This window comes from Cyprinodon tularosa, unplaced genomic scaffold (assembly GCF_016077235.1).
Source record: "Cyprinodon tularosa strain WSP-4 unplaced genomic scaffold, ASM1607723v1 ctg538, whole genome shotgun sequence".
Lineage (NCBI taxonomy): Eukaryota > Metazoa > Chordata > Actinopteri > Cyprinodontiformes > Cyprinodontidae > Cyprinodon > Cyprinodon tularosa.
This window is the reverse complement of record NW_024039272.1, coordinates 214,579-236,481: the sequence shown is the minus strand read 5'-3', so window position 1 is coordinate 236,481 and position 21,903 is coordinate 214,579. Positions and strand designations below refer to the sequence as shown.

The 21,903-nt window shown below is 41.2% G+C and overlaps 2 protein-coding genes across 2 annotated transcripts; one reads left to right on the top strand and one right to left on the bottom strand.

The window, feature by feature from the left end:
• Positions 1-409: 409 nt before the first annotated feature.
• Positions 410-10,139, bottom strand: zgc:153896 (uncharacterized protein LOC569930 homolog). The gene is made up of 5 exons (XM_038304551.1): positions 9,839-10,139; positions 3,916-4,061; positions 3,186-3,809; positions 735-957; positions 410-646 (listed from the first exon to the last, which is right to left on the bottom strand). Exons 1-5 carry the CDS (start codon positions 10,077-10,079, stop codon positions 579-581), a joined length of 1,302 nt encoding a protein of 433 aa, XP_038160479.1. The 5' UTR covers positions 10,080-10,139; the 3' UTR covers positions 410-578.
• A 3,590-nt stretch (positions 10,140-13,729) lies between these two features.
• On the top strand, positions 13,730-19,105 carry mrps12 (mitochondrial ribosomal protein S12). Its single transcript, XM_038304558.1, has 3 exons — positions 13,730-13,913; positions 15,338-15,388; positions 18,650-19,105. The coding sequence occupies exons 2-3, from the start codon at positions 15,340-15,342 to the stop codon at positions 19,030-19,032; spliced, it is 432 nt and encodes a 143-aa protein (XP_038160486.1). The 5' UTR covers positions 13,730-13,913; positions 15,338-15,339; the 3' UTR covers positions 19,033-19,105.
• Positions 19,106-21,903: the final 2,798 nt, after the last annotated feature.

Here is a 21,903-nt window from a genome sequence, read left to right as displayed (position 1 = left end):
TCTGAGCATTCATCCTGACCCCTGACCTCTGACCCCTCCATCACTATATAGTGAGCTCAGTGAACCGACCGCTCGGACAAATGGTCACTACTTTCCGCTCCCCTTTGGTCACGTGACTCCGCCTCCTTGTTTTCTGCCCCATCTTTGTTCTCTTTTGCTCCTAAAACAAATCCCATGATGCTTTGCGAGGAGAGCTCTTGAAAAGCATTGTGGGATATATCTGCTGCTTCTAGAAACGGACCATCCAGACCACCAGCTACGGCTAATTAGCATGAAGGTACAGAAACCTAAAATGGCTCCTTTCTTGAGGTCCTCTTCTGTGACGTAATGATTGAAATGTTCTGACCCTGTTCGGATCCAAATGGGTCTCGGTCCAACACGTTAAAACAGATTTTACTCGAGACAGAAGAAGAAGAGCAAAGAGAAACTTTATTCAGAATCATGAAGCCGACTCAACAAACGGATCAGCGGTGGTCTGGTACCAGGATCCCCGGACCTGTTTAGACATCTTCGGTACCATTTCTGCTGGATGTGGAGGTAGGCGGTCAGGGCATGATCCGGGTCTGGTCCTGGGTCCGTTACAGCGCGGTGGAGAGGAGCAGGGGCAGCAGCAGAACCACGGAGAACCGGGCTCCCTGGGATTCCCCTGCAGAGAAACCGAAGGTTCTCCATCAACGATAACGCTTCGATGGTTCTGCAAAATACGCGGCGGATCCACCAGAACCCAGACTCACCTCCGGACCACAGCATGGCCTCCGTCACCTCCAGGGACCCGTTGTGCGGCGCGGGTTCGATCCGCAGCAGTTTGCACAGCAGGGGGTAGATGTGGATGCTGTCGAACGGCTCGGACACAAAGTTCTTCTTGAAGCTCGGTCCGAAGGCTCTGAAGATGGTCTTCATGTCCATCTCTCCGTTATGGAAGCCATGGTCTCCTTTGTTGATGTAAACGACGAATCTCTGGAGAAACGGAGAGAAGTTCAGGAATAAGATTTGGCTAAATCTGCTCCCATCCGGACCTGCAGTGCAGCCGGACCAGGATTTTGGATCCATGAAGGATTGTTAGTCATTATATTAGGAGACAAAAACATTTAATTAGACTAAAGCTTTAATAGAGCCGTCAAAGCTGATTATCTCCAGTGGAAGAGATGTGGAATAAATTCAGTTTGCCTTTTTATTACATTATTATTATTATTATCATTTTGTCACAGATTTATTCTCCTAATGTTCCTGATAACGTTAGGACTTTATTCTTGTTATTACTTTTATCTCAGTGTTTCGGCTTTAGTCCTGTAATGTTGGGACTAATCTAGTACCTAGTATGTTACCTGTTATCAGTGTTGTTTAGTAACGAAGTAAAAATACTTCACTACTGTACTCAAGTATATTTTGGAGTACTTAATACTTTCCAAGAATATAAATTTTTCTATTTTTACAGTAATTCTTATAGTTAAGTTCGAGCCATTTCAGATACTTTAAGACTTTTACTCGAGTAACATTTCAGTCAGTGACTTGGACTTTAACCAAAGTCATATTTTGGAGCGGCTTATACTTTTACTGGTCCAGATTTCAGTACTTTATACAACACTAGCTGTTATCTTGTTGATTTAATATTATGATTTTATTCACCTAATAAAAAAATAAATGTAGATATATCTTTATGTCTAATACCAGTACTGGAGTTTAGTGGAGATTCTTCTTAAATGACGTAATACCATCCATCCCCTGTGATAATCAATGAATAATCAATGGATCATTATTTATACTTGCTTGATTTAATGAATTTAGCGTTAATCAGCGAAAAAATAAACAATTTTTATCGCGATGACTGAGTCCTGGAGCGGCCATTTTTGTCCAAATATAGTAGCCCCTCCCTCCTGTCATCTTCCAGCAGTGACGTCACAGTGCGGTTAGCCTAGCGCCATTCTCCCCGCTTTACAAGCAGAATCAATGGGAACTACTAGACACATAACAACCATAACATGTATGTTGCTTTAGGTTAATAGACTATATTCATTAGGCTATGTATGCTTCTAAAAAAAAAACACCACACTCCCCCCTTTTTTTTTTTTTTTTTTTACAACTAGACTACCGTATAATACTTTCATCCATCCATCCATTTCCCGTCACACTTATCCCAAGTGGGGTGGCGAAGGGTGCTGGTGTCTATTAGAGACTGACACGGGAGTGGATTTTCACTCCTGTCCCGTCCCACTCCCACAGAAAAAAATGGTGTCCCGTCCCGATCCCGGGCCAGAGTAGAAATCTAAATCCTGTCCCGTCCCACTCCCATCCCGCTCCCATTCAGAATGACTCCCGCTCCTGCTCCCATTCTTGTTGTCTTCAATAAGATTTCTGCCAATTCATTGAATGTGAATTTCTATGAAGGGTCAGTTAAGTTCCTGTTTCTAACCGTAGTAACTGTTGGTCCCTCCATTGTTGTTTTTGAGCGCAGGTGAAAAACTCAGAGCGGAAGCACTGTTGGTTTTTGGGTCGTGTAGTTTTTTGACTCACATTATTAGTGTAGGCTTCAAGGAAAAAAACTACAAAATGGAGGCGCCAGTACTGGATGTTTTTTCTTTCTATTTTATTTTATTTTTTTGGCATCATTCCTAGTTTTTTTTAGTTATTATTGGTTTGCTCCCGCTCCCGTCTGCTCCTGTTAATCTTTAATCCTGTACCGTCCCAATCACGTGATCGTTAATACTGACTCCCATCCCGCGGGAATCCCGAAAAAATGTCAGTCTCTAGTGTCTATCTCTACGGGCGAGAGGCGGGGTCCATCCTGGACGGGTCGCCAGTCCATCGCAGGGCAACACAGAGAAAAACAACCATTCACTCACTCCTAAGGAGAATATAGAGAAGCCAATTAACCTAACAGTTAATTTACTCCCCAATTCACTGTGGGAGGAAGCCGGAGTACCCAGAGAGAACCGACTCATGCTCAGGGAGACTCCATGCAAACTCCATGCAGGTATCGAACCCGAAATCTCCTTGCTGCAAAGTGCTACCCACCGCCCCACTGAGCAGCCCTATCATATCTTTTGTAGGATCCAGAATTTAAAAGTTGTTCTAAACCTTTTCTGTTTCTGCTCCATCGAAACGTCTTGGCTAAGAAACGTATCTGGAACGGCCGCTGAATGTTAGGAGCTCCGTTCCTCCAGGAAACAAACTTTCTTCAGACTCACCGAGTTCAAGTTGAATCCCAGATCTGCTACGACCACGATGGGAGGCAGACGCTCACTTCTTCCCAGATGGAAGCTCTCTGGGATCTCGTGCTTCTTGTAGACCGTCAGATTTGGCGCGTTGGACAGAGCATCAAACACCTCCTGCTCCTTCCCCGGGCGCGGCGTCAGGACGCCGAACCCACCGTAATCGAGGATCTCGAAGCTGACGAGCTCAAATAGATTCAGGTACTTGTTGAGGATGATCTCGTCCACCAGCGGGCGCTTCTTCACGGTGGTCATGCCGTGGTCTGAGGTGATGACCACGTCCAGGCTGTCGTCCAGGTTGTGGCGTTTAATGGCGCCCCTCAGGTAGCCGATGGTGCGGTCGATCTGCTGGATGATGTTCTTCCTGTCTTCGGTTTCCGGCCCCTTGGCGTGGCCCACGTTGTCCGGCTCGCCGTAGTACAGGGTCACCAGATCAAAGTCCTCCTCAGAGAACCAGCTCATCACCGTGTCGATGTTCTGACACCACTCCGTGTAGTTGGCGTCAGGGTGGCCAGCTTCTTCAAGCCGAACTCTGTTAACCTTTTGACCCCTGTAGGTGGCGGCGCCTCCCGGAAAGAAAAACGAAGCAGTTTTCAAACCCTGAAAGAAGAAAAGATCAGATGAGCTTCAATCTTCTCCTTAGTTATGGTCACCTGGACCTTCAGGGCCTCTGCAGGTCTCTGTGGTCCCTGTTCTGATGACTCGCCTGGTCCTGAGCTGTGATCCATAGGGGCAGAATGCCGTTGTCCCACCACTCGGATCTGCTCAGGGTCTGCTTGTAGGGAACCTTCAGGTTTGTTGTGGTGTTGAACATCAAATTGTGGACAACTTCGTGGTCTTCTACCCATCTGCCTAAAACAGACATTTAACACCGTGGTTCAGCCGTAATACAGCGCACTCTGGTGGTCAGAGTCAAACTGAAATGTTTATGCAGTCATATAAAGTTTAAAGCTATAGAGGACAATCTTTCTCCTACTAATTGTCAATCATTCTGGTGATATGTTTGAGGTCGTCCTACATGCTCGTCCCGTTAGCTATCTTTTTCGGGCGTGTATCTGTGGTGAGCTACGGTTTCAGACAGTCATTGAAGCTCACCTTTCTCACTGCAGTTCTTTGTAAATGGGCCAGGGTCGTAAGAGAAAAAGTGTCTACGAAGTGTACGAGAAGAAAAGAAAGGCACCCGAAGAGGCAGATATATCCCAGAATGCTTTGCACGGAGAGCTCTCCTCACAAAGCATTATGGGATTCGCTGTCACAGCGGCCCGCTGTCGCCATAGGCTGTTGCTACACCACAGCAGTGACTAATAACAAAGATGGAGCAGGCAGCACGTAGTGGAGGAGGAGCTACGTGACCAACGGAACAAAAAACAGTGATCATCTATCCGAACTGTCAGTTAACTGAGTTCACTATAAAGTTCACTATATAGTCCCGGCTCTATATAGTGATGGAGGGATTTAGGGGTTAGAGCGGACGTTCAGACACAGCAAAGGTCTGGTTATCCTCCAGCAGCAGTGTGTCACAGTCACAGGTATTTTTGATTTATGCCAAATTTTAAAACTTGGTCTGTGCTATTCTATTCAACGCCACAACGCAGGTAACCTGACTCCGCTGGATGGATTTGCTCCGCATATCCATCTGGAAACCTTCCGTTGAAGTAATTTTGGGAAGGGGCGAAAATACTGGTTAGCTGATTGGCCTATGTTGGTGATAGACGGGCCAAATAAACCAATCAGATCAACGAAGCATATGACGTACTAACAGAGCGACGACGAAGAGGAGCCAATTGATAGATCAAACTCTTGCCGAAACCAGTCGGGAGAAGAGCAAAAACATCTTTTCCTCTGAGAAAAGCCTCCAGAGCAGTGTTTTGCTCTTCTTTCAGTGAAGAAATACTCTGTAATTCCCATAAAACTTGCTCGATAGCCACGCTAACGCTAGTTTCATGGGCTGAAGCCGCCATGTTCTTTAGACTGAACTGTCGCGCTTCTCGTTGCGTCACACCTCAACCCGCCTCAAAGCCAACGCTGATTGGACATTCGTTTGGTGAACGGCTCCAAATTTTCTTTAACGGAGAGTCTCCAGACTGATCTGCGAGTGAAACCTTGAAAGCTCGCGAGATCAGGATGGTCTCACGAGGCTACAGCGCAGGAGGGACAATCGCGAACTAGCTGTGGGTCTGGATACAGCGGAGGTGGTGAGGAATTGGGGAAAAGTTTGTGCGTCAATGGAGGGACATGGGGCCGAAAAAGAGCGGGGATCCAGGTTGGAAAAGTGTCCCAGCGTTCTCGCGCATCTCTAGTGAGAAAGTCCTCCTGAAAACATGGTCTGTGCAGTCAGTTCATCCAGATTACCATCCTGCCTTCAAGGTTGATTTCTCTGAGGGAGCCGCTCAGACCCCCACATACCAGCGCTGCGCTGTCACTGGGAATCCCACCTGATCTCTTCTTCCTGACAGTGATGCTACATGATTGGCTGAACGTTGCCACATGATGTAAAACATTGTGGTTGCCCAGACAACGATAATAACATCACAGCTTCTGTAGCATTAGCGTGTCTAATGATCGATGAAGTTTTACTTGATCGATAACAAAACTGAACAAAAAATAGTTTATAAAGGTAAAAAGTAGACCATGATATAAAGAAGGAGAGCTGGGTAGCGCTGCGGCTAGCTGTGCTGAGTAGCTAACAGGTTAGCCTCTTTTAGCTCGTCAGTTAGCCATATTAAGCTAAACTACTTTTAAATTTGTTTCAACAACAACCGTTTGTTATTCTACTGGTAAAATAACTGTTTTATTTGTCTAAAATCTCTAAAATGTCTAAAAAAGTCATTTTTTGTCCTCTGCCCTCCAATCTTAATAAAAGAATAAAGATAAGCTGAGACTTTATTTGTTGCCTTATTAAATGGCAGAGCTCAGCCTTAGAAGGCAGAACTTTCCTTCCAGACTGACAATGATTGTTTTCTCCTTTCAGCTACTTTAGATTGCTGATAAAATGTAAAATAATAGCAAATATAGGTAATAATATGTTGGGACTACAAAAGAGATTCGATCCTTAAGAAACGGTTGCAGTAGTTTGTCCGAGTGGAGTTTCCACATGTTGACGTCATAAGGAGGGGCGGGGCCCCGAGCAGATCTGGTACCTACACCGCTCGCCTCTTGGGGTTTTCCCCTACTTTTAATGGCGGTTGGAAGTAGATGTTAGCGTTTTTAATGTACGTAATCCAAACTGCAGGCAGCAGGATAATAAAAGCCAACATATTCTGCCGGCAGGTTTCTACATTTGAAGTTAATTTAGGCGTTAATAAACTGTTTCAGAGGAGTGATCATAGCGCTCTGCATCAGCAGCGCTGCGTCTGACTCCCTGCCAGCTCCCAGATCAGATTCTCTCATTGGTTGATGAGGCGCGTCCAGCAGCTGCTGCTTTTTCAGTGCATCCTGAGCCTCAGAAGCTCATGAGGCTCATGAGGTGCTGCTCCTGCTGCTCTAGACGCTGCAGGACCTTTTAATGCACCTGGATGCTGGTGAACCATTGACTTAGCATGTAAACTAGCAGCTTCATCACATGCGGTCTAAACGTAGCATAACGGTGCAGCGTAAAAGTCCTGCCCTCTGCTTGAAGTTAGTTGTTTAGCTGCCAATCTTTGGATTTTTAACATTTCTGCAGCAGTGAATTTATTGTTAATATAGCAGAAATAATGATGCTTATTTAATTTTCATTATAAAACATTGACCTTTTTGTTTAATTCTATAAGTGTTGATTTTTGAATTAAGGGCAACACATAAAGTTTATTTAAATTCAAATATTTTCAGGTCAGGAAATGCAACTTATGTGGATTCATGATTCAAGAATAAAAAGATGTTAATTTTGTAATAAAAGGCTTGAACTCTCATTGTTTCTTCTGCCTGATCAGCTTAATGAGCAGGAATCAGGACATCAGAACAAACATCTGATCAAATATTACGGCCATAAAACACACCTGGTCAGAGGTGGACGATCAGAGCACGGAACAGCTGATGTTGCTGATAAGACAGCAAACCTGAACCCAATCAACGTGCTAAAGAAAAGATTTAATAATCCTCTGATTTAAAACGCTCCGGAGAAACTGCTCTCTGGGTTTTCTAAAGGGAGGTTTTATTTTTGGATTCCTTTTAGGACCAGAACTGGATCATTATCAGAGGAGGATTAACCCTTTATAGGGGCCTCAGTGAAATACTTTAAAAACACAAATTTCAAGCCAATAGAGTTATTGGAATCAAGGAAAAGACCTTATTACCTTTGGAACATAGAAAAAATATGGATATTTTGATGGCAAAAATGAATAACAAGAAACGCCAACTTTCCCAAATATATTAAGAAAAATAACAAAAGTACTTTTATAAGAAATAAAGGAAAAACACTCTGAGAGTGAAAGAAAAAACTTTTTTTGGTCCAACATAAATTTAGAGGCATTAATGCTGATTTTTTTTTTTAGTTTATAGACCTAGATATAGTTGTTAACTAGGCTTATTAACTTTTTAACTTTACTTTATAACTTTTCAATTAGCTTTTTACCTTTTCTTCTTGTTAAATTTTTTTTTATAACTTCATTTCCAGTAGGTAATATATCATTCAAGGGCTCATTAAATTGGCCAAATGCTAAAATAAGATGTACAGCCATGCAGCAGGATCTTTGCTGAAAGGCTGGATATAGATCTTGTGCTTCTAGACGTCACTGAGGGACAGGGGGGGGGGGGGGGGGGGGGGGTATACAAGTGATAAAAAAAACGGTAACTTGCAGTATAAAGGGTGCTTACCTCACCTATTCTGGGCCAAAAGATTCTTCAACTCTGAAATAAAACCACATTTTGTTTTCATTTATTTTTAGTTTCCTTTAACAGATATAAAAAAAAAATAATTTTAGCTAAATTCTTGTTTCCAAAGCACCAATTTTGGGCTAAATTGTCTGAAAGCTGCATCTTTGGTGGTTAAGATCTGGTCCAGATGTGTTAGTGGACCTGAGAGGTGCTGGATGTCGTCCTGATTGGCTGATATTCTGAGTCCTTTCATTAAAATCGTAGGGAAATCATATTTAAATGTCAAATTCTGGCTTAAACATAATAATAATAATACATTTTATTTAACAGCGCCTTTCTGGACACTCAAGGTGACTTTACAGAAAATAAAAATGAAAATACCAAAATACAGATACAGAAACATAAAAACAGTTATGGATAGGGAGCAGCGCATTCACAGATAAGCGAGCTGGAACAGATGGGTTTGAGTCTGGCTTTAAATAAGGGGAGAGAGTCAATACTGCAGAGGTCGGGAGGAAGTGATTTCCAGAGTTCCCATGGTGACGAGTCAAGCTGGGGGTACAGTGAGGTGGATGGAGGAGGAGGGTCTAAGGTGGCAACGTGAAGGAGGTCTGACCGATATGGAGAGGTTTAAAAGTATAGAGAAGGATTTTAAATTGAATTCTGAACTGAACTGGGAGCCATTAGCGTTGGTGAAGGAGGGGGGAAATATGATGGAAGGAGGGGGTTCTGGTGATGACACGTATATAAATGTACCAGATTCAGACCAGATTGTCCCAAAAGTTAGAAAATTGCTATTTAAAAAAATCCTGTCTTAAAATCTGCATTTTTCAGGCCAGTTAGTTCTACGTCAGCCTGAACACCTAAATCCGGCCAAACATATATCAACAGTCATCTGTCAATCAAATGTTTTCGGTCATAGCATCTTGATTCATCTGTCGCAGCTAATATACGCAACGGTTTAAACCAGAATCCTTTCCTTTCCCATTGAGTTGCGTCCCAGTGTTCACGGGGATGGACGTCTGTGTCTTCGGCAGGCGTAGAGCTAACAGAACTGGCAGCGTTGCGAGGCAAGGGCTCAAACATGGACGGCTGGAAGCCTTCTACACCAAACCAAGCTTCTGCCGCCCTGGCGTCCTCTTCCACAACATCTTCGTCCCCGCTTTCCTCCTCTAAATAAAAAATGGATGACGGAGGAGACTCATCCACGACCTCCGACACTAAACTCTCCTCCTCTTGCATGTTTCCGCTGTCCATAGCGTTCCTTGACAGCGTCGTTTCTAAGTCACCAATTTAGTGCTACTTGGTCCCAATGGAATTTCCCATTGGGAACCTGCTAGCACTAAGATGCTAACTGGTTAGCAAGATGCTTCCGACAAACCGGCCACAACCAAACTTGCTTGCGAACCTTCCACCACAACAATTCCGCCCCCTTGATAAACAACCAATCACATTCACTTTATTCACTCGTGTAAAGTCGGGCACCACTGGGAGAATTTAGAAATGTAACGGTTGGAACGGCCGCTTCCTACGACTTTAAGGAGTTGATGCCCAACATTAGGCATCCCCAAAGTGGGTCCCTGAGGGCCGCTGTCCAGCATGTTTTAGAGGTTTCTCTGCTTTAGCACAGCTGATTTACATTGAAAAGATGATTAACAGGCTTTTTCTGGACGGCAATCATCAGAATCAGCTGTGCTAAAGCAGGGAAACCTCTAAAACCTGCTGGACAGCGGCCCTCAGGGACCCACTTCGGGGATGCCTGCCCTACAGGCATATTTTAATGGTTTCAGCCTCCAGCTGCGGTTCATGTTAGACCTGAATAAAGGAGTGTTTACCTGTAATGGTGGTGAAGTGGGACGGAGCCGTCATAGTCAGCATCGGGGGGGTGATGTACTTGGCCTTGACCCCATCCAGCGCCATCTGGTCCAGGTGCGGCGTGTCCACGTCCTGGTCGTAGTCCCACCTGAACCCATCGAAGGACACCAGAAGCAGCTTGTTCCTCTTCTCTCTGCTCTTCGCCGGCGTCCCTGCCGCACAGGTCGCCGCCAGCAGCACGAGGAAGACCTGCAGCCTCATCTTCACCTTCAGTCCGACTGCCAGGAGCTGGCCGGGTCTCACCTGAGCAGGTTACCCTGGTTAATGTGTAGCAGCAGTTCCCTGATACAGATCTGCTGATGGAGGAGGCTTTAGACTGTGAACATATGGGCCTTATCAGAGCAGACTTTAATGATTAGATGGACTTTGAAAGCTGCTCTAACGTATTTTTAACTCTCGATAAAAACCAATAATCTGACCCATAAAACCAGTGCTTTTATTTAACCTCTGAACCTGAAGGTCTCATGTCGTCCTGTGATGGACGGACAGCCTGTCCACAGTGGACCCGCCCCTCACACCAGACTCCAGTTTCACCAGGAATAAACAGCAACAATAGTGAAATTGTTCATTACGAAGCTTTTAGAAAACTAGATCACTTCTTATCAATGCTTGTATGTAGCTCCTTTAAACAAAAAACACATTCCTAATTTCTAAAAGTAGAATGGGAGGCAGATCTTTTAGTTGTCAGGCTCCTCTCCTGTGGAACCAGCTACCAGTTTTAGTCCGTGAGGCAGACACCCTGTCTACTTTTAAGGCTAGGCTTAAAACTTTCCTTTTTGATAAAGCTTCTAGTTAGAGTGGCTCAGGTTATCCTGAGCTATCTCTATAGTTCTGCTGCTATAGGCTTAGACTGCTGGAGGACATAGGGACCCCTTTTTCATCATTCTGCTTCATTCTATCTCTATTCTCCCACTCTGCAGAATCTGTTAGTTCAATCTCTAACGTTCTGCTCTCTCTGCTTTTTCTCATAGTAGCTTCATCTGGTCTGTTCCTGTTTGGCTGTGACTCCATCCTGGAGAGAAATATCAGCTGTGCTGCTGCCATCAACACCTTTGTTTCTAGATGTTGGAGATCGGCCTGTTTTCCAGTGTAGTCCTGTTTCTCTGACTGTGACTAACTGGATGTGCTCTCTTCATCCTCTGACATGGGAGCTGGCTCGGAGCTCGTCTGCCTGGCTGTGTGTTTCCTGGACGGGGCCGCCTGTGGAGCTGGTTGACAGTTGCCTTTTGTATCTATGCTTCTTTTTCTATGTCTGCTTCTGTCTCCTTGAACTAGGTTGACCATATTTTCCTTTCGGAAAACCAGGACACCTTGGAGCGGGGGTGGGTGGGGGGGTCGGGATCTCTGTTCCCATGCATAGAGATGTCTATATCTAGAGTTGATTTATTAAAAATGCTTTTCAGTAAAAGTCAACAGCTGTAACTCCAATAACAAACGATAATTTCATTCAAAATGTATTTAATAAAAATCCTTAACAATTCCTGTAATGAATGAATAGCACAATGAAAGAAATAATGTCTCACCTAAACATCCCTCACTTAACAATAAAAGTTAACAATAACTCTTAACTCCCAATAACAGATGATACTCAGCCTCAGCAATGAATGAAATAATGTCTGCTCTGTAGATTATTGGAAAAAAATAAAGTAACAAATGAGCTAATTAACAAAAAATACCTCTTGTGTAGCAAAAATAACTCAAAATGTACCAAAAACGAACAAACATATCAATAGACTATCTTTACTTTCGGTGTCCAGGTGGCTTTTCAGATTCCTTGCACCTCCATTAGACACCGAGACATACATGCCTGCTTTGCACACTGTGCACAAGGCCTCCGTTTGTCTCGATCCGGTCTGAAAGCGGGGAAACTCTTTTGTAAATCGTCGGTAAACATATATTTGCACTCTTGCATGTTGTTGGCGTACTGACAGCCACGCAATCTATATTCTGAGTAAGAACAGGGCTGCCCGCACTGCAAGTACATCCCGCTGCAGCCTGCGGGAAGGCGGGATTACGTCACACGCAGCGTCGTGCGCAGGGCCCTAGTGCCTGTAAATATAATGGTCCAATTAAGGTATTTAAAAAAAATCAGGACATTTCCTCACTTTCTAAAAAAAACCCGGGACGCCCGGGACAGGACGTGAAATACGGATATGTCCTGGGAAATACGGACGTTTGGTCACCCTACTTGAACCCCAGTGGGCCTCAGCAGATGGCCGCTCACACTGAGCCTGGTTCTGCTGGAGGTTTCTTCCTGTTCAAAGGGAGTTTTTCCTCTCCACTGTCGCTTCAAGCATGCGTAGTGTGAGGGAATTTACAACAAAAGGCTTCGGCTGGACAGGAGATGAATGGGCAAAAATATATGAGTTAGATGATAAGACTTTTTCTAAAAATAACCTAGTATGCGCTTGGCCACCATGGTTGTTTCCAGAAACAAAAGTTGACTTGAAACCACAAATGCAAAGAGAATGAAAACATAATGAAGTTGGGTTAAAACTAGCAGTGAAGTCATCATTGATGATGATGCAGTCTGGTAGGTGGTGATAAATACTCCTTTGACCATCTGCCAATAAAAAACATGGGCGAGGTGGTGAATGGCGCGTGTTTCTAAGCCGCTTGTGGATAAATGTTCTGGGTCGTGAGTAGCGAGGGAACAGGAAGCGATTCTTGTAGGATGGAAGAAGGAAATAGTGAAAAAAGAAGAAGATTGGAAGAGAATAGAATCAAAAAATGAGAAAAAGCTGAAAAAATAGAGATAAGTTGAAGGGGAGATCAGTTCAGAACAATCTAGAGATGAACAATCTAGAAATTGCAAAGGAAAAACTAAACGATTAACTAAACTGATTAAACTAAACGGATTAACAAGATGGAGGGAAAAGAGTTAAGTGCAGCTTGGTGGAGAACAAAACGATCAGCAGGGGGGTCATTGGAGGAATTCCTCTAAAGGTATCTGAGAAAGAGATTCTAGAAAATATAAGTGGTGAAAAAGTAAAAATAGCAAAACGGTTAAAAACAACAAGAAACGGAGAAAGATCTGACAGTTTATCTGTGTTAATTAGATCTAAAGAAGAGCAATTACCCAGTAAGGTTTTCATTGGTTACATGAGCTACAATGTGAAAATGTTGAATGATGCTTTAAATGCCAAACATTCGGTCCCATAGCAGCAGGATGCGAAGGAAAACTACGATGTGGAAGGTCTGCTGGAGAGCAGGATTATGGAAAATGAAGGAAAGAAGTTAAAATGAAATGCTGAGAACAGACTGCTGCTTATCGACGACGTGAGGTGAGCAAAAGATCTGAAGAAATTAGAAAAGGGAAATTAGAGCTCGGAATAACTTCTGCTGAAGCTGCGAAAAGCATCTAATCCCATAATCCCTGTTAGAAAAACCCAAACCAACAGTTTCTGGAGCAATGTCCCAACATTAATTGATCGTGAAGAAGAAAGATTTTGTTCTTTTCACGGTAGAAGTGATCAATGGTAGTGCTCAGACGACAAGAAAAACCGAAAAAAAAAATCTGAATAATAGTGAAAGTTCCAGAAAACTGGGAAATGGTTGAAAACATGATGGGAAAACCAGTAGGACCATCAGAAACTGGCAGAGTGACAATAAATAAAAGATAAATTAGAAATTATGAGGGCAAATGTGATTAAGTCTTTATGTTTGGTTAAGTTAAACAGTTTGGAAAAATATTATTTTATTTCTCTTTTATTTACTTATTTATTTCTAGGGAGGGTCTTGTTTCCTGTTTCCTTGTTTTACTCCTCACCAGTTGGTGGCGGTAGTGCACTTTAACTAGTCTGTCAACCGCCATAAAACCTCACAAGAAGAAGGGAAAAAACCCAGAATAAGAACAAACCGGAAGTGCTCCTTTGACCTACTAAGTACTTCCTGCGGCGTGATGTCCTTCGTTTAAATAGTTGTAGAAATGTTTCTATCTCGCTGCGGAGCTGGATTATAATCTGTTTTCGGTTCGGATTAATTGTTCCGGATTATCAGACTCTATAGAGCGCTGATTCTGGATCATCTCAGCAGGTTTGTTGCTTTTAGAAATCTGAGAATAAGGACCGCGGTTGAAGCTAGCTAACGTTAGCATCGCCAGACTCCGTTAAGAAAAACGCAGATTTTAGAGAATTGATCAAAGTCCAGTTCAGCTCCGGTTCTGATCCAAATCATCCAAACCTAAACGGTTTAAAACATGATTTCTCATCAGATTCATTAGTTTTCTTGGCATGAATGTTCATTTAACTTTTATATCCGTAAATATGCTAGAATGACCATAGACCTGAAATATTAAACTAAGTTTCACAGTTTTTTTCTGATTTTTTTTAAATATTTTTTATTACTATATAAGCAAACATATTTCTACAGGTATACACACATATCCCTCACTTTATACATATATATACATATATGTACTGGAAAAATACTTTGAAATACTGTAAAAATGTCCACAGCTGTATCTTGATTATTTATTTTTCAGATGCACTGAATTATATATTTGTAAAAACTGTACCTTATTTGAATTTATTTTTAAAAACTTTTTACCATATTGTCACTTATTCTGTTATTTTTATACACTTTTAAGATCCACGGTTGTGTGACCAATTCTGCTGTAATATTTTGCTGCTTTAAACCAGAATTTACTGACTGGGACAATAAAGGGATTATTATTATATTCTAAAAATATACACACACATACATACACACACACACACATATATATATATATATCACTGATTCTTGGTTTTAATTTTGAAATAAAAAGTTAGTTGAATTACAAAATCTGAAGGTATATTGTCAGACCAAGTTTACCGTACCGGTGCAACCTCCTAAGTCTGTATTTTTTATAGTTTTTCCTGTTATTACTTTTTTTTTGTCAAAACCATCAGACACAATAAAAAGCAAATAATTTTTATTTATTTGGTCTCATATCTATTTGGAGTTTTTAAATCATTATCTAGCATTGTTAGCACACATATATGCTGTTAAATGTAAAATATTTACTTTTTGTTAATTTTTTATACTGTTTCACTAGTATTCCTTTAAAAGATCAAACATCATACAAAGTTTACTTTTAGCCTAAATAGAAAAATTCATGTTTTTATTTTCAACACACATATTTTTGTATTAAAAGAGACTATTACTTTAATGACAGAACAGCACTGAAGGAACATATTAATTTAAAACAAATAAAAAGCCCTCTGAGGGTGGCCTAATTACAACATATAATTAAAACTGTTTATAACTCAAGTCAAACTTTTCTTTCTTAATAACTTTATTTAACTATTTGGTCCAAAAAATAACAATCATGAGCACTGAGACGAATTTTTTTTTAAGGAATATAAGGTAGAATTAAGCAATATGATTATTAAAAGTTCCCCATATCATCAAATATCAAATCTGAGGTTTTCTTCTGTTTTTAACTTTCTGATTTTAGTTTTCATTCTTTGTTTCAGAAATGTCGTCCTTGTGGAGCCTCAGACCGGCGCTGACAACGCTGATTCAAGGTGACTTTCTGTGACCTGAAAATTTAGATTTCTCTTATTTCATATATTGATCTATGCTAGTTAGGAATGATGGTGAGATGGAGCCTCGTGAGGCATTGAACAGTTTGGCCAAATTGCTTCAACGATCCCCACAGTTCAAGAGGCTCCATGTGAACATGGCACCGCCTACTGGTTGAAAGCAGAACTACAGTTAGTAATCTAGTTGTGATTTTTTTGTGTATAAAATGTCTTAGAAGAGGAAAAACCATTTAAGGTTCTTAGTTTTTCTGCAATTTTAGTGAAATAAGCTCAAGCAGACAGTGAAAGTGTGCAAACTGGGCAATGATGAGCAAAATGAAAGGTTTTAGTCATTTTTATTCAAACATAATAGCTTTTCCACAGTTTTTTGTTTTAATTGGGTTGGAAGTTATATGTTCAACCAATCCTTTGGTTAAACCAATCAATCTACTTTTACAGTGTTTTTATCCAATCTATATTCATTCTAGGGCAAACAATACAAATTAGTCACATTAGCAGGGCTCGATGTTAACCATCGCCCGATCTCCCGGGGCAAGAAGTTTTTTATTGTTGGGAGAGCATTTGCCTGCCAGGCAAGTGCAATGATCGCAAAATAAAATATTTATCACTCAAAAGTACTTTAAAATCAACGACATTCGATGAAAATGACCCACAAGCGCTACCGGCGCCATTTTTGTTGTTTTGTACACATTCTTGCGTGGTTTGAAAAAGCCGCAGGATTTCCCGCCGGATGGTGTGATTTTTGTCCGGTAATTGGCGCGAATGAGATACATTTTTTTTGAATTAGCAGGCTAAAAAACAAAAAGGCAAAAAATGTAAGTAGAGTAACACCCCCACCACCTATTTTACCCTCCACCCTAGATTAAAAATTATCAGTCAGGGATTAGGAAAATTGGCATAATCATATGCCAGGCGCACAGTGTAAATATTTCTATCTTCTGTACAGTGATGCAGGTCATATATTAAAAAAATGTTTATTAAATTTTTTTCTCTTAGACATTGGAGAGGTGCATTTAGATGTTATAGAGCCAAACATGTTAGATTGGTGACCTGTTATGTTATTATTATTGTCATTTATTTTGTCAGGGAAAACTAATCCTGAGTTAAAAGTCAGGGAATTCTGAAATGATGTCAGACTGTGGAAACCCTGAATAAAATAACTATGTATAATGATTCTCTAGAAAAGTCACATTATATTAATAGTATTATCTTGTATAAACATACCGTGACTCTAAAATAAAAGTTATTCATTTGTGACATTGACTTCTGTCTTGTGATTTATCTTAAGTTTTTAACCTGTCATTTTTTTTTTTTTTGATTTTTAACATATTTTTAACATTATAATTTATATTTTTCCAAGCACACAACAGTTTAAAGCAAAGTTTAGTTTGAAAAGAATGTGCAGGAAGGATTGAAAAGCATGTTAACACGGTAATGTAGGCTGGAGTTCATTATCTGACGCATGCAGATACACACCAGGAACCTGGAAACTTAAAAAATACTGAATTGCAAAAAACTTTTAAAAAACAAACATGTTTCATTGATATTTATACAAAAATGAATATTAGGAACTATATTTATCAAACATTATACTGGGCAAGTAAAAATTGTTTCTGGGCAAATGAAACGTGAAAGTCAACCCCTGACATTAGCCAGAATAATTGTTGTGTTTTATTGCGAATTTCTAAAGTCTCAGTTGTGTCTTAAACCAACGTCAGGAGTGGAAGTCCATCTCTCACACCAAGATGAACGTTCTTCAGCAAGCAATGCTCCTTAAAACCCAATGTTACAGCTGTAACCTTGCTCAGATTTCCATCATTATATTGTTTAATCAAACCAAACTAGTTTTAAGCAAATAGATTGGTTGGAAAAACAACCAATCTATTCTTAGAATCTATCCAACAGACAGCAGCTCCTCCAAACTCCCACATCTTGACTGAACTCTGAGGCTGTTTAAATGCTTGCCGAAGTTCCGGGGGAAGTAAGCCTCGATACAGAGATGCCCCCCTCCTCTACTCGACACGCCTCAAAGCCTCGACTCTCATAGCATCAGTATTAGTTTACGCAGCCTGTTTCACCTGCGAGACCAAACGATTCCCCTACGTGAAGATGTTTGAAAGCTAGCCTCGTGAGACCATCCTGATCTCGCGAGCTTTCAAGGTTTCACTCGCAGATCAGTCTGGAGACTCTCCGTTAAAGAAAATTTGGAGCCGTTCACCAAACGAACGTCCAATCAGCGTTGGCTTTGAGGCGGGTTGAGGTGTGACGCAACGAGAAGCGTGACAGTTCAGTCTAAAGAACATGGCGGCTTCAGCCAATGAAACTAGCATTAGCGTGGCTATCGAGCAAGTTTTATGGGAATTACAGAGTATTTCTTCACTGAAAGAAAAGCAAAACACTGCTCTGGAGGCTTTTCTCAGAGGAAAAGATGTTTTTGCTCTTCTCCCGACTGGTTTCGGCAAGAGTTTGATCTATCAATTGGCTCCTCTTCGTCGTCGCTCTGTTAGTACGTCATATGCTTCGTTGATCTTATTGGTTTATTTGGCCCGTCTATCACCAACATAGGCCAATCAGCTAACCAGTATTTTCACCCCTTCCCAAAATTACTTCAACGGAAGGTTTCCAGATGGATATGCGGAGCAAATCCATCTGGGGGAGTCAGGTTAGCTTGTAAGGCAAGGCAAATTTATCTGTATAGCACAATTCAGTACAAAGACAATGCAAAGTGCTTTACATGATTAAAATACAGGAAGATAAAACAGAATTAAAGCAAGTAAGAAAAAATAAAATAAAAAAATGTTGAAACAAAAAAGAATAAATGTTTGAAGACCAGACATAGATTCTTCCCATAACAAACCAGATTCTTTCTCAGGTTTATTTATAACATGTTACAGTTTAACCAAAGTGTCTCATTTCTTTTGACTCTGACTAGTTTCCATTATTGTAAGTAAGGAGGAACGAACGCTGCTCAGGCAGAACAGGGTTGATTACCGAGCAATAATGATGAACTGTTCTCTCTTTGCAAAGATGGAAATAAAGATCCAACTGAGTGAAATCCATCGATCTCCGATTATTTAACTGGGATGAATGGTTCAACAGTTCTTTTTCCCACAATAGTTTCCACACCTGCAGGCTGAAAAAAAAGTTTATTTTCTGAATTCAACTAAATAACCAGAATTATTTCCTCAGTCAGATAAATGTTCTGGGAGTAAATTAAACCTGTTTGATCTCCTCTGTCTGCAGTGTCCCAGCTCACCTCATCCTGGACGGGCCCCCTCCTCTCCAGGACCATGGCCACTCTCAACCAGATGCACCGCCAGGGGAAGCCCAAGCCCCCCCCTAAATCCCTGGGCGCCACCTTCGGCCGCCCGCAGCTCAAAGCGGTCATCCTGAAGACGATGATCCGAAAGCCCAAGAAGCCCAACTCGGCCAACAGGAAGTGCGCTCGGGTGCGGCTCTCCAACGGGAAGGAGGCGGTGGTGTTCATCCCCGGGGAGGGACACAACCTGCAGGAGCACAACGTGGTTCTGGTGCAGGGGGGGAGGACCCAGGACCTGCCTGGAGTCAAACTGACTGTGGTTCGAGGCAAATATGACTGCGCTCATGTGGTGAAGAAGAAGCAGTAGCCCAGGGTGGCCATTTTATTGAGTGTTTGATGTAAAATATAATTATAAATAAAGAAAATTAAGATCATCTGTATTTTACTGGAGGATATTTAACATTAGAGCATTAATAAAATCTGCTGCTTTCTAAACCCGGAGTGTTTAGAGGAGATTGGAGGAGAGCTGCTGTCAGCTGGATAGATTCTAAGAATAGATTGGTTGGAAAAACAACCAATCTAGTTGCTTAAAACTATTTTGGTGAGAATAAACAATGTAATGATCAAAATCTGAGGAAACCACCGGACACAGTTAGTGTGAACACATCAGTAGTAAGGAGTATTTTCTCCGTTCCACAGTGATCCATATGAGTGCCGTCGTCTGGGCTCTCACTCTAGAGGTCGATGGTTCAAGAACTGCTTTTAACTTTTGAAAAGTTGCGATTAAACTTAATTATTTTTGGCTGATGAGACTAATTTGAAATGGTTTGCTCTGGTAAAAATATAGATCGGGTAAAATCGCTGCCAAATTAGGTCAGTTTAGCCAAAAGATTGGTTGAACAAAACTTCCAACCTGATTAAAAACAAAAAAAAAGGGGGAAACTATTATGTTTGAATAAAAACGAATAACACCTTTAATTTTGCTCTCATTGCCCAATTTGCACATTTTCACTGTCTGCTTGAGTTTATTTCACTAAAATGGCAGAAAAACTGTAACCTGACTCCGCCAGATGGATTTGCTCCGCATATCCATCTGGAAACCTTCCGTTGAAGTAATTTTGGGAAGGGGCGAAAATACTGGTTAGCTGATTGGCCTATGTTGGTGATAGACGGGCCAAATAAACCAATCAGATCAACGAAGCATATGACGTACTAACAGAGCGACGACGAAGAGGAGCCAATTGATAGATCAAACTCTTGCTGAAACCAGTCGGGAGAAGAGCAAAAACATCTTTTCCTCTGAGAAAAGCCTCCAGAGCAGTGTTTTGCTCTTCTTTCAGTGAAGAAATACTCTGTAATTCCAATAAAACTTGCTCGATAGCCACGCTAACGCTAGTTTCATCGGCTGAAGCCGCCACGTTCTTTAAACTGAACTGTCGCGCTTCTCGTTGCGTCACACCTCAACCCGCCTCAAAGCCAACGCTGATTGGACGTTCGTTTGGTGAACGGCTCCAAATTTTCTTTAACGGAGAGTCTCCAGACTGATCTGCGAGTGAAACCTTGAAAGCTCGCGAGATCAGGATGGTCTCACAAGGCTAGAAAAACTGTGAACCTTAAATGATTGTTCTTAGAAATTTTACACTTTACATAATAAATTACAAAAGATTTTATTATACACACTAACAATTAACAATTTCAAAGGAACTTAAAACGGGGGAAAAAAAAAAAAACAATTGCAAAAAATCACAGATTTTATAATTTACTGTAGTTCTGCTGTCCACCAGTAGGTGGTGACATGTTCACATGGAGCCTCATGAACTCTGGGGATCGTTGAAGCAATTTGGCCAAATGGTTCAATGCCTCATGAGGCTTCATCTCAGCATCACTAATAATGATGACACGTGTTGTGAATTGGAGTTATTTACTCTGCAGATTAACTGAAAACCAGATGTTATTAAAAACACCTGTATGCCTTCAATTACACACAAACACTCCGCCATTTTTTTTTAACACCAATCAGTTAGTTTTCATCTTTCCTGCTACAGAAATAATTTTTATCATCTTAATCACAACAAATGCAAATATTGGAAGCAGATAGTTTATCAAACTGACCAATTACCAACATGTTCATTATGAATACCTGAAAAAGGCCCCGCCCCCGATTTGTTTTTTTTTCCCGTTTTTGCCACATTTAAGTAACTCAAACACTAAACAAACATCGTTGGTCAAAGACAACAGAAATAAACAGATGATTCAGTTTTTAAAGGAAAAGTTTGGTTATATTCAGGATCTCAACACTCGTTTATGGATGAAGAATTTTGCTGAGCACAGAATTTGGTTAAAACAGATTTTTATTGTTTTGTTTTTCAATAGTATTTCAACAGTTACCACATCTTTAGAGACAGATACAGGAAGTGCAATTTTTTTATTTGATCCCTCTTTTTAAGCAATTCCAAAATGTTTCGGTTTGATTGATTTCAAGAAGACTTGGTCTATCGTTTCTACATCACCTTCACAGGATGATGCTTTTATTGTCATCAATATTAAAACGAATTCTTAGTAAACCTTTTGAGGGGTAAAATTAATAAAAAAAAATGAAGTGAGTTTCCTAAGCTTTTAGTTTTATGGAGAGTTTTAGAATAAGAGTTCTATTCAGTTTATTTCTATAGCTCCAATTCACATCATGTCATCTCAGGTCACTTTCCAGTTCAACCAGATCATCCAGTCAGATTGATTCAAAGTTTTCTATCTAAGGAAAACCAGCTGATTGCCTCGACTCATTGACTCTTCAGCAATCCCTCACACTAAGCATGCTTGTAGCGACAGTGGAGAGGAAAAACTCCCTTTGAACAGGAAGAAACCTCCAGCAGAGCCAGGCTCAGTGTGAGCGGCCATCTGCTGAGGCCCACTGGGGTTCAAGGAGACAGAAGCAGACATAGAAAAAGAAGCATAGATACAAAAGGCAACTGTCAACCAGCTCCACAGGCTGATAACTAAAAGATCTACATGATCTACAGGGGCACTGGTCCCCGTAGGCCGCTGTCTTGAATGATGACATCATGGTGAGGTGCACTGTATGCTGAAGTCCCATGAGAAACAGAAAGCACAACTGATGTTCAAGGATAGAAGATTGAAAGTATTTAAATGAAAGACGAATTCTGTGTTTAAAAAATTACTGTTAGTTAATAAACAGTTGATGAGAAGTTGCTGACCTTAAGTGTGTATGTATGGGGCACGG

Excerpts from the sequence above, each read along its gene's own strand:
- mrps12 (XM_038304558.1), top strand. The coding sequence starts at position 15,340 with ATGTCGTCCTTGTGGAGCCTCAGACCGGCGCTGACAACGCTGATTCAA. Across the intron at positions 15,389-18,649 it reads GCTGACAACGCTGATTCAAG|TGTCCCAGCTCACCTCATCC; the intron begins GTGACTTTCTGT and ends CTCTGTCTGCAG.
- zgc:153896 (XM_038304551.1), bottom strand. The coding sequence starts at position 10,079 with ATGAGGCTGCAGGTCTTCCTCGTGCTGCTGGCGGCGACCTGTGCGGCA. Across the intron at positions 4,062-9,838 it reads CCACTTCACCACCATTACAG|GCAGATGGGTAGAAGACCAC; the intron begins GTAAACACTCCT and ends TGTCTGTTTTAG. Across the intron at positions 3,810-3,915 it reads GGATCACAGCTCAGGACCAG|GGTTTGAAAACTGCTTCGTT; the intron begins GCGAGTCATCAG and ends TTCTTCTTTCAG.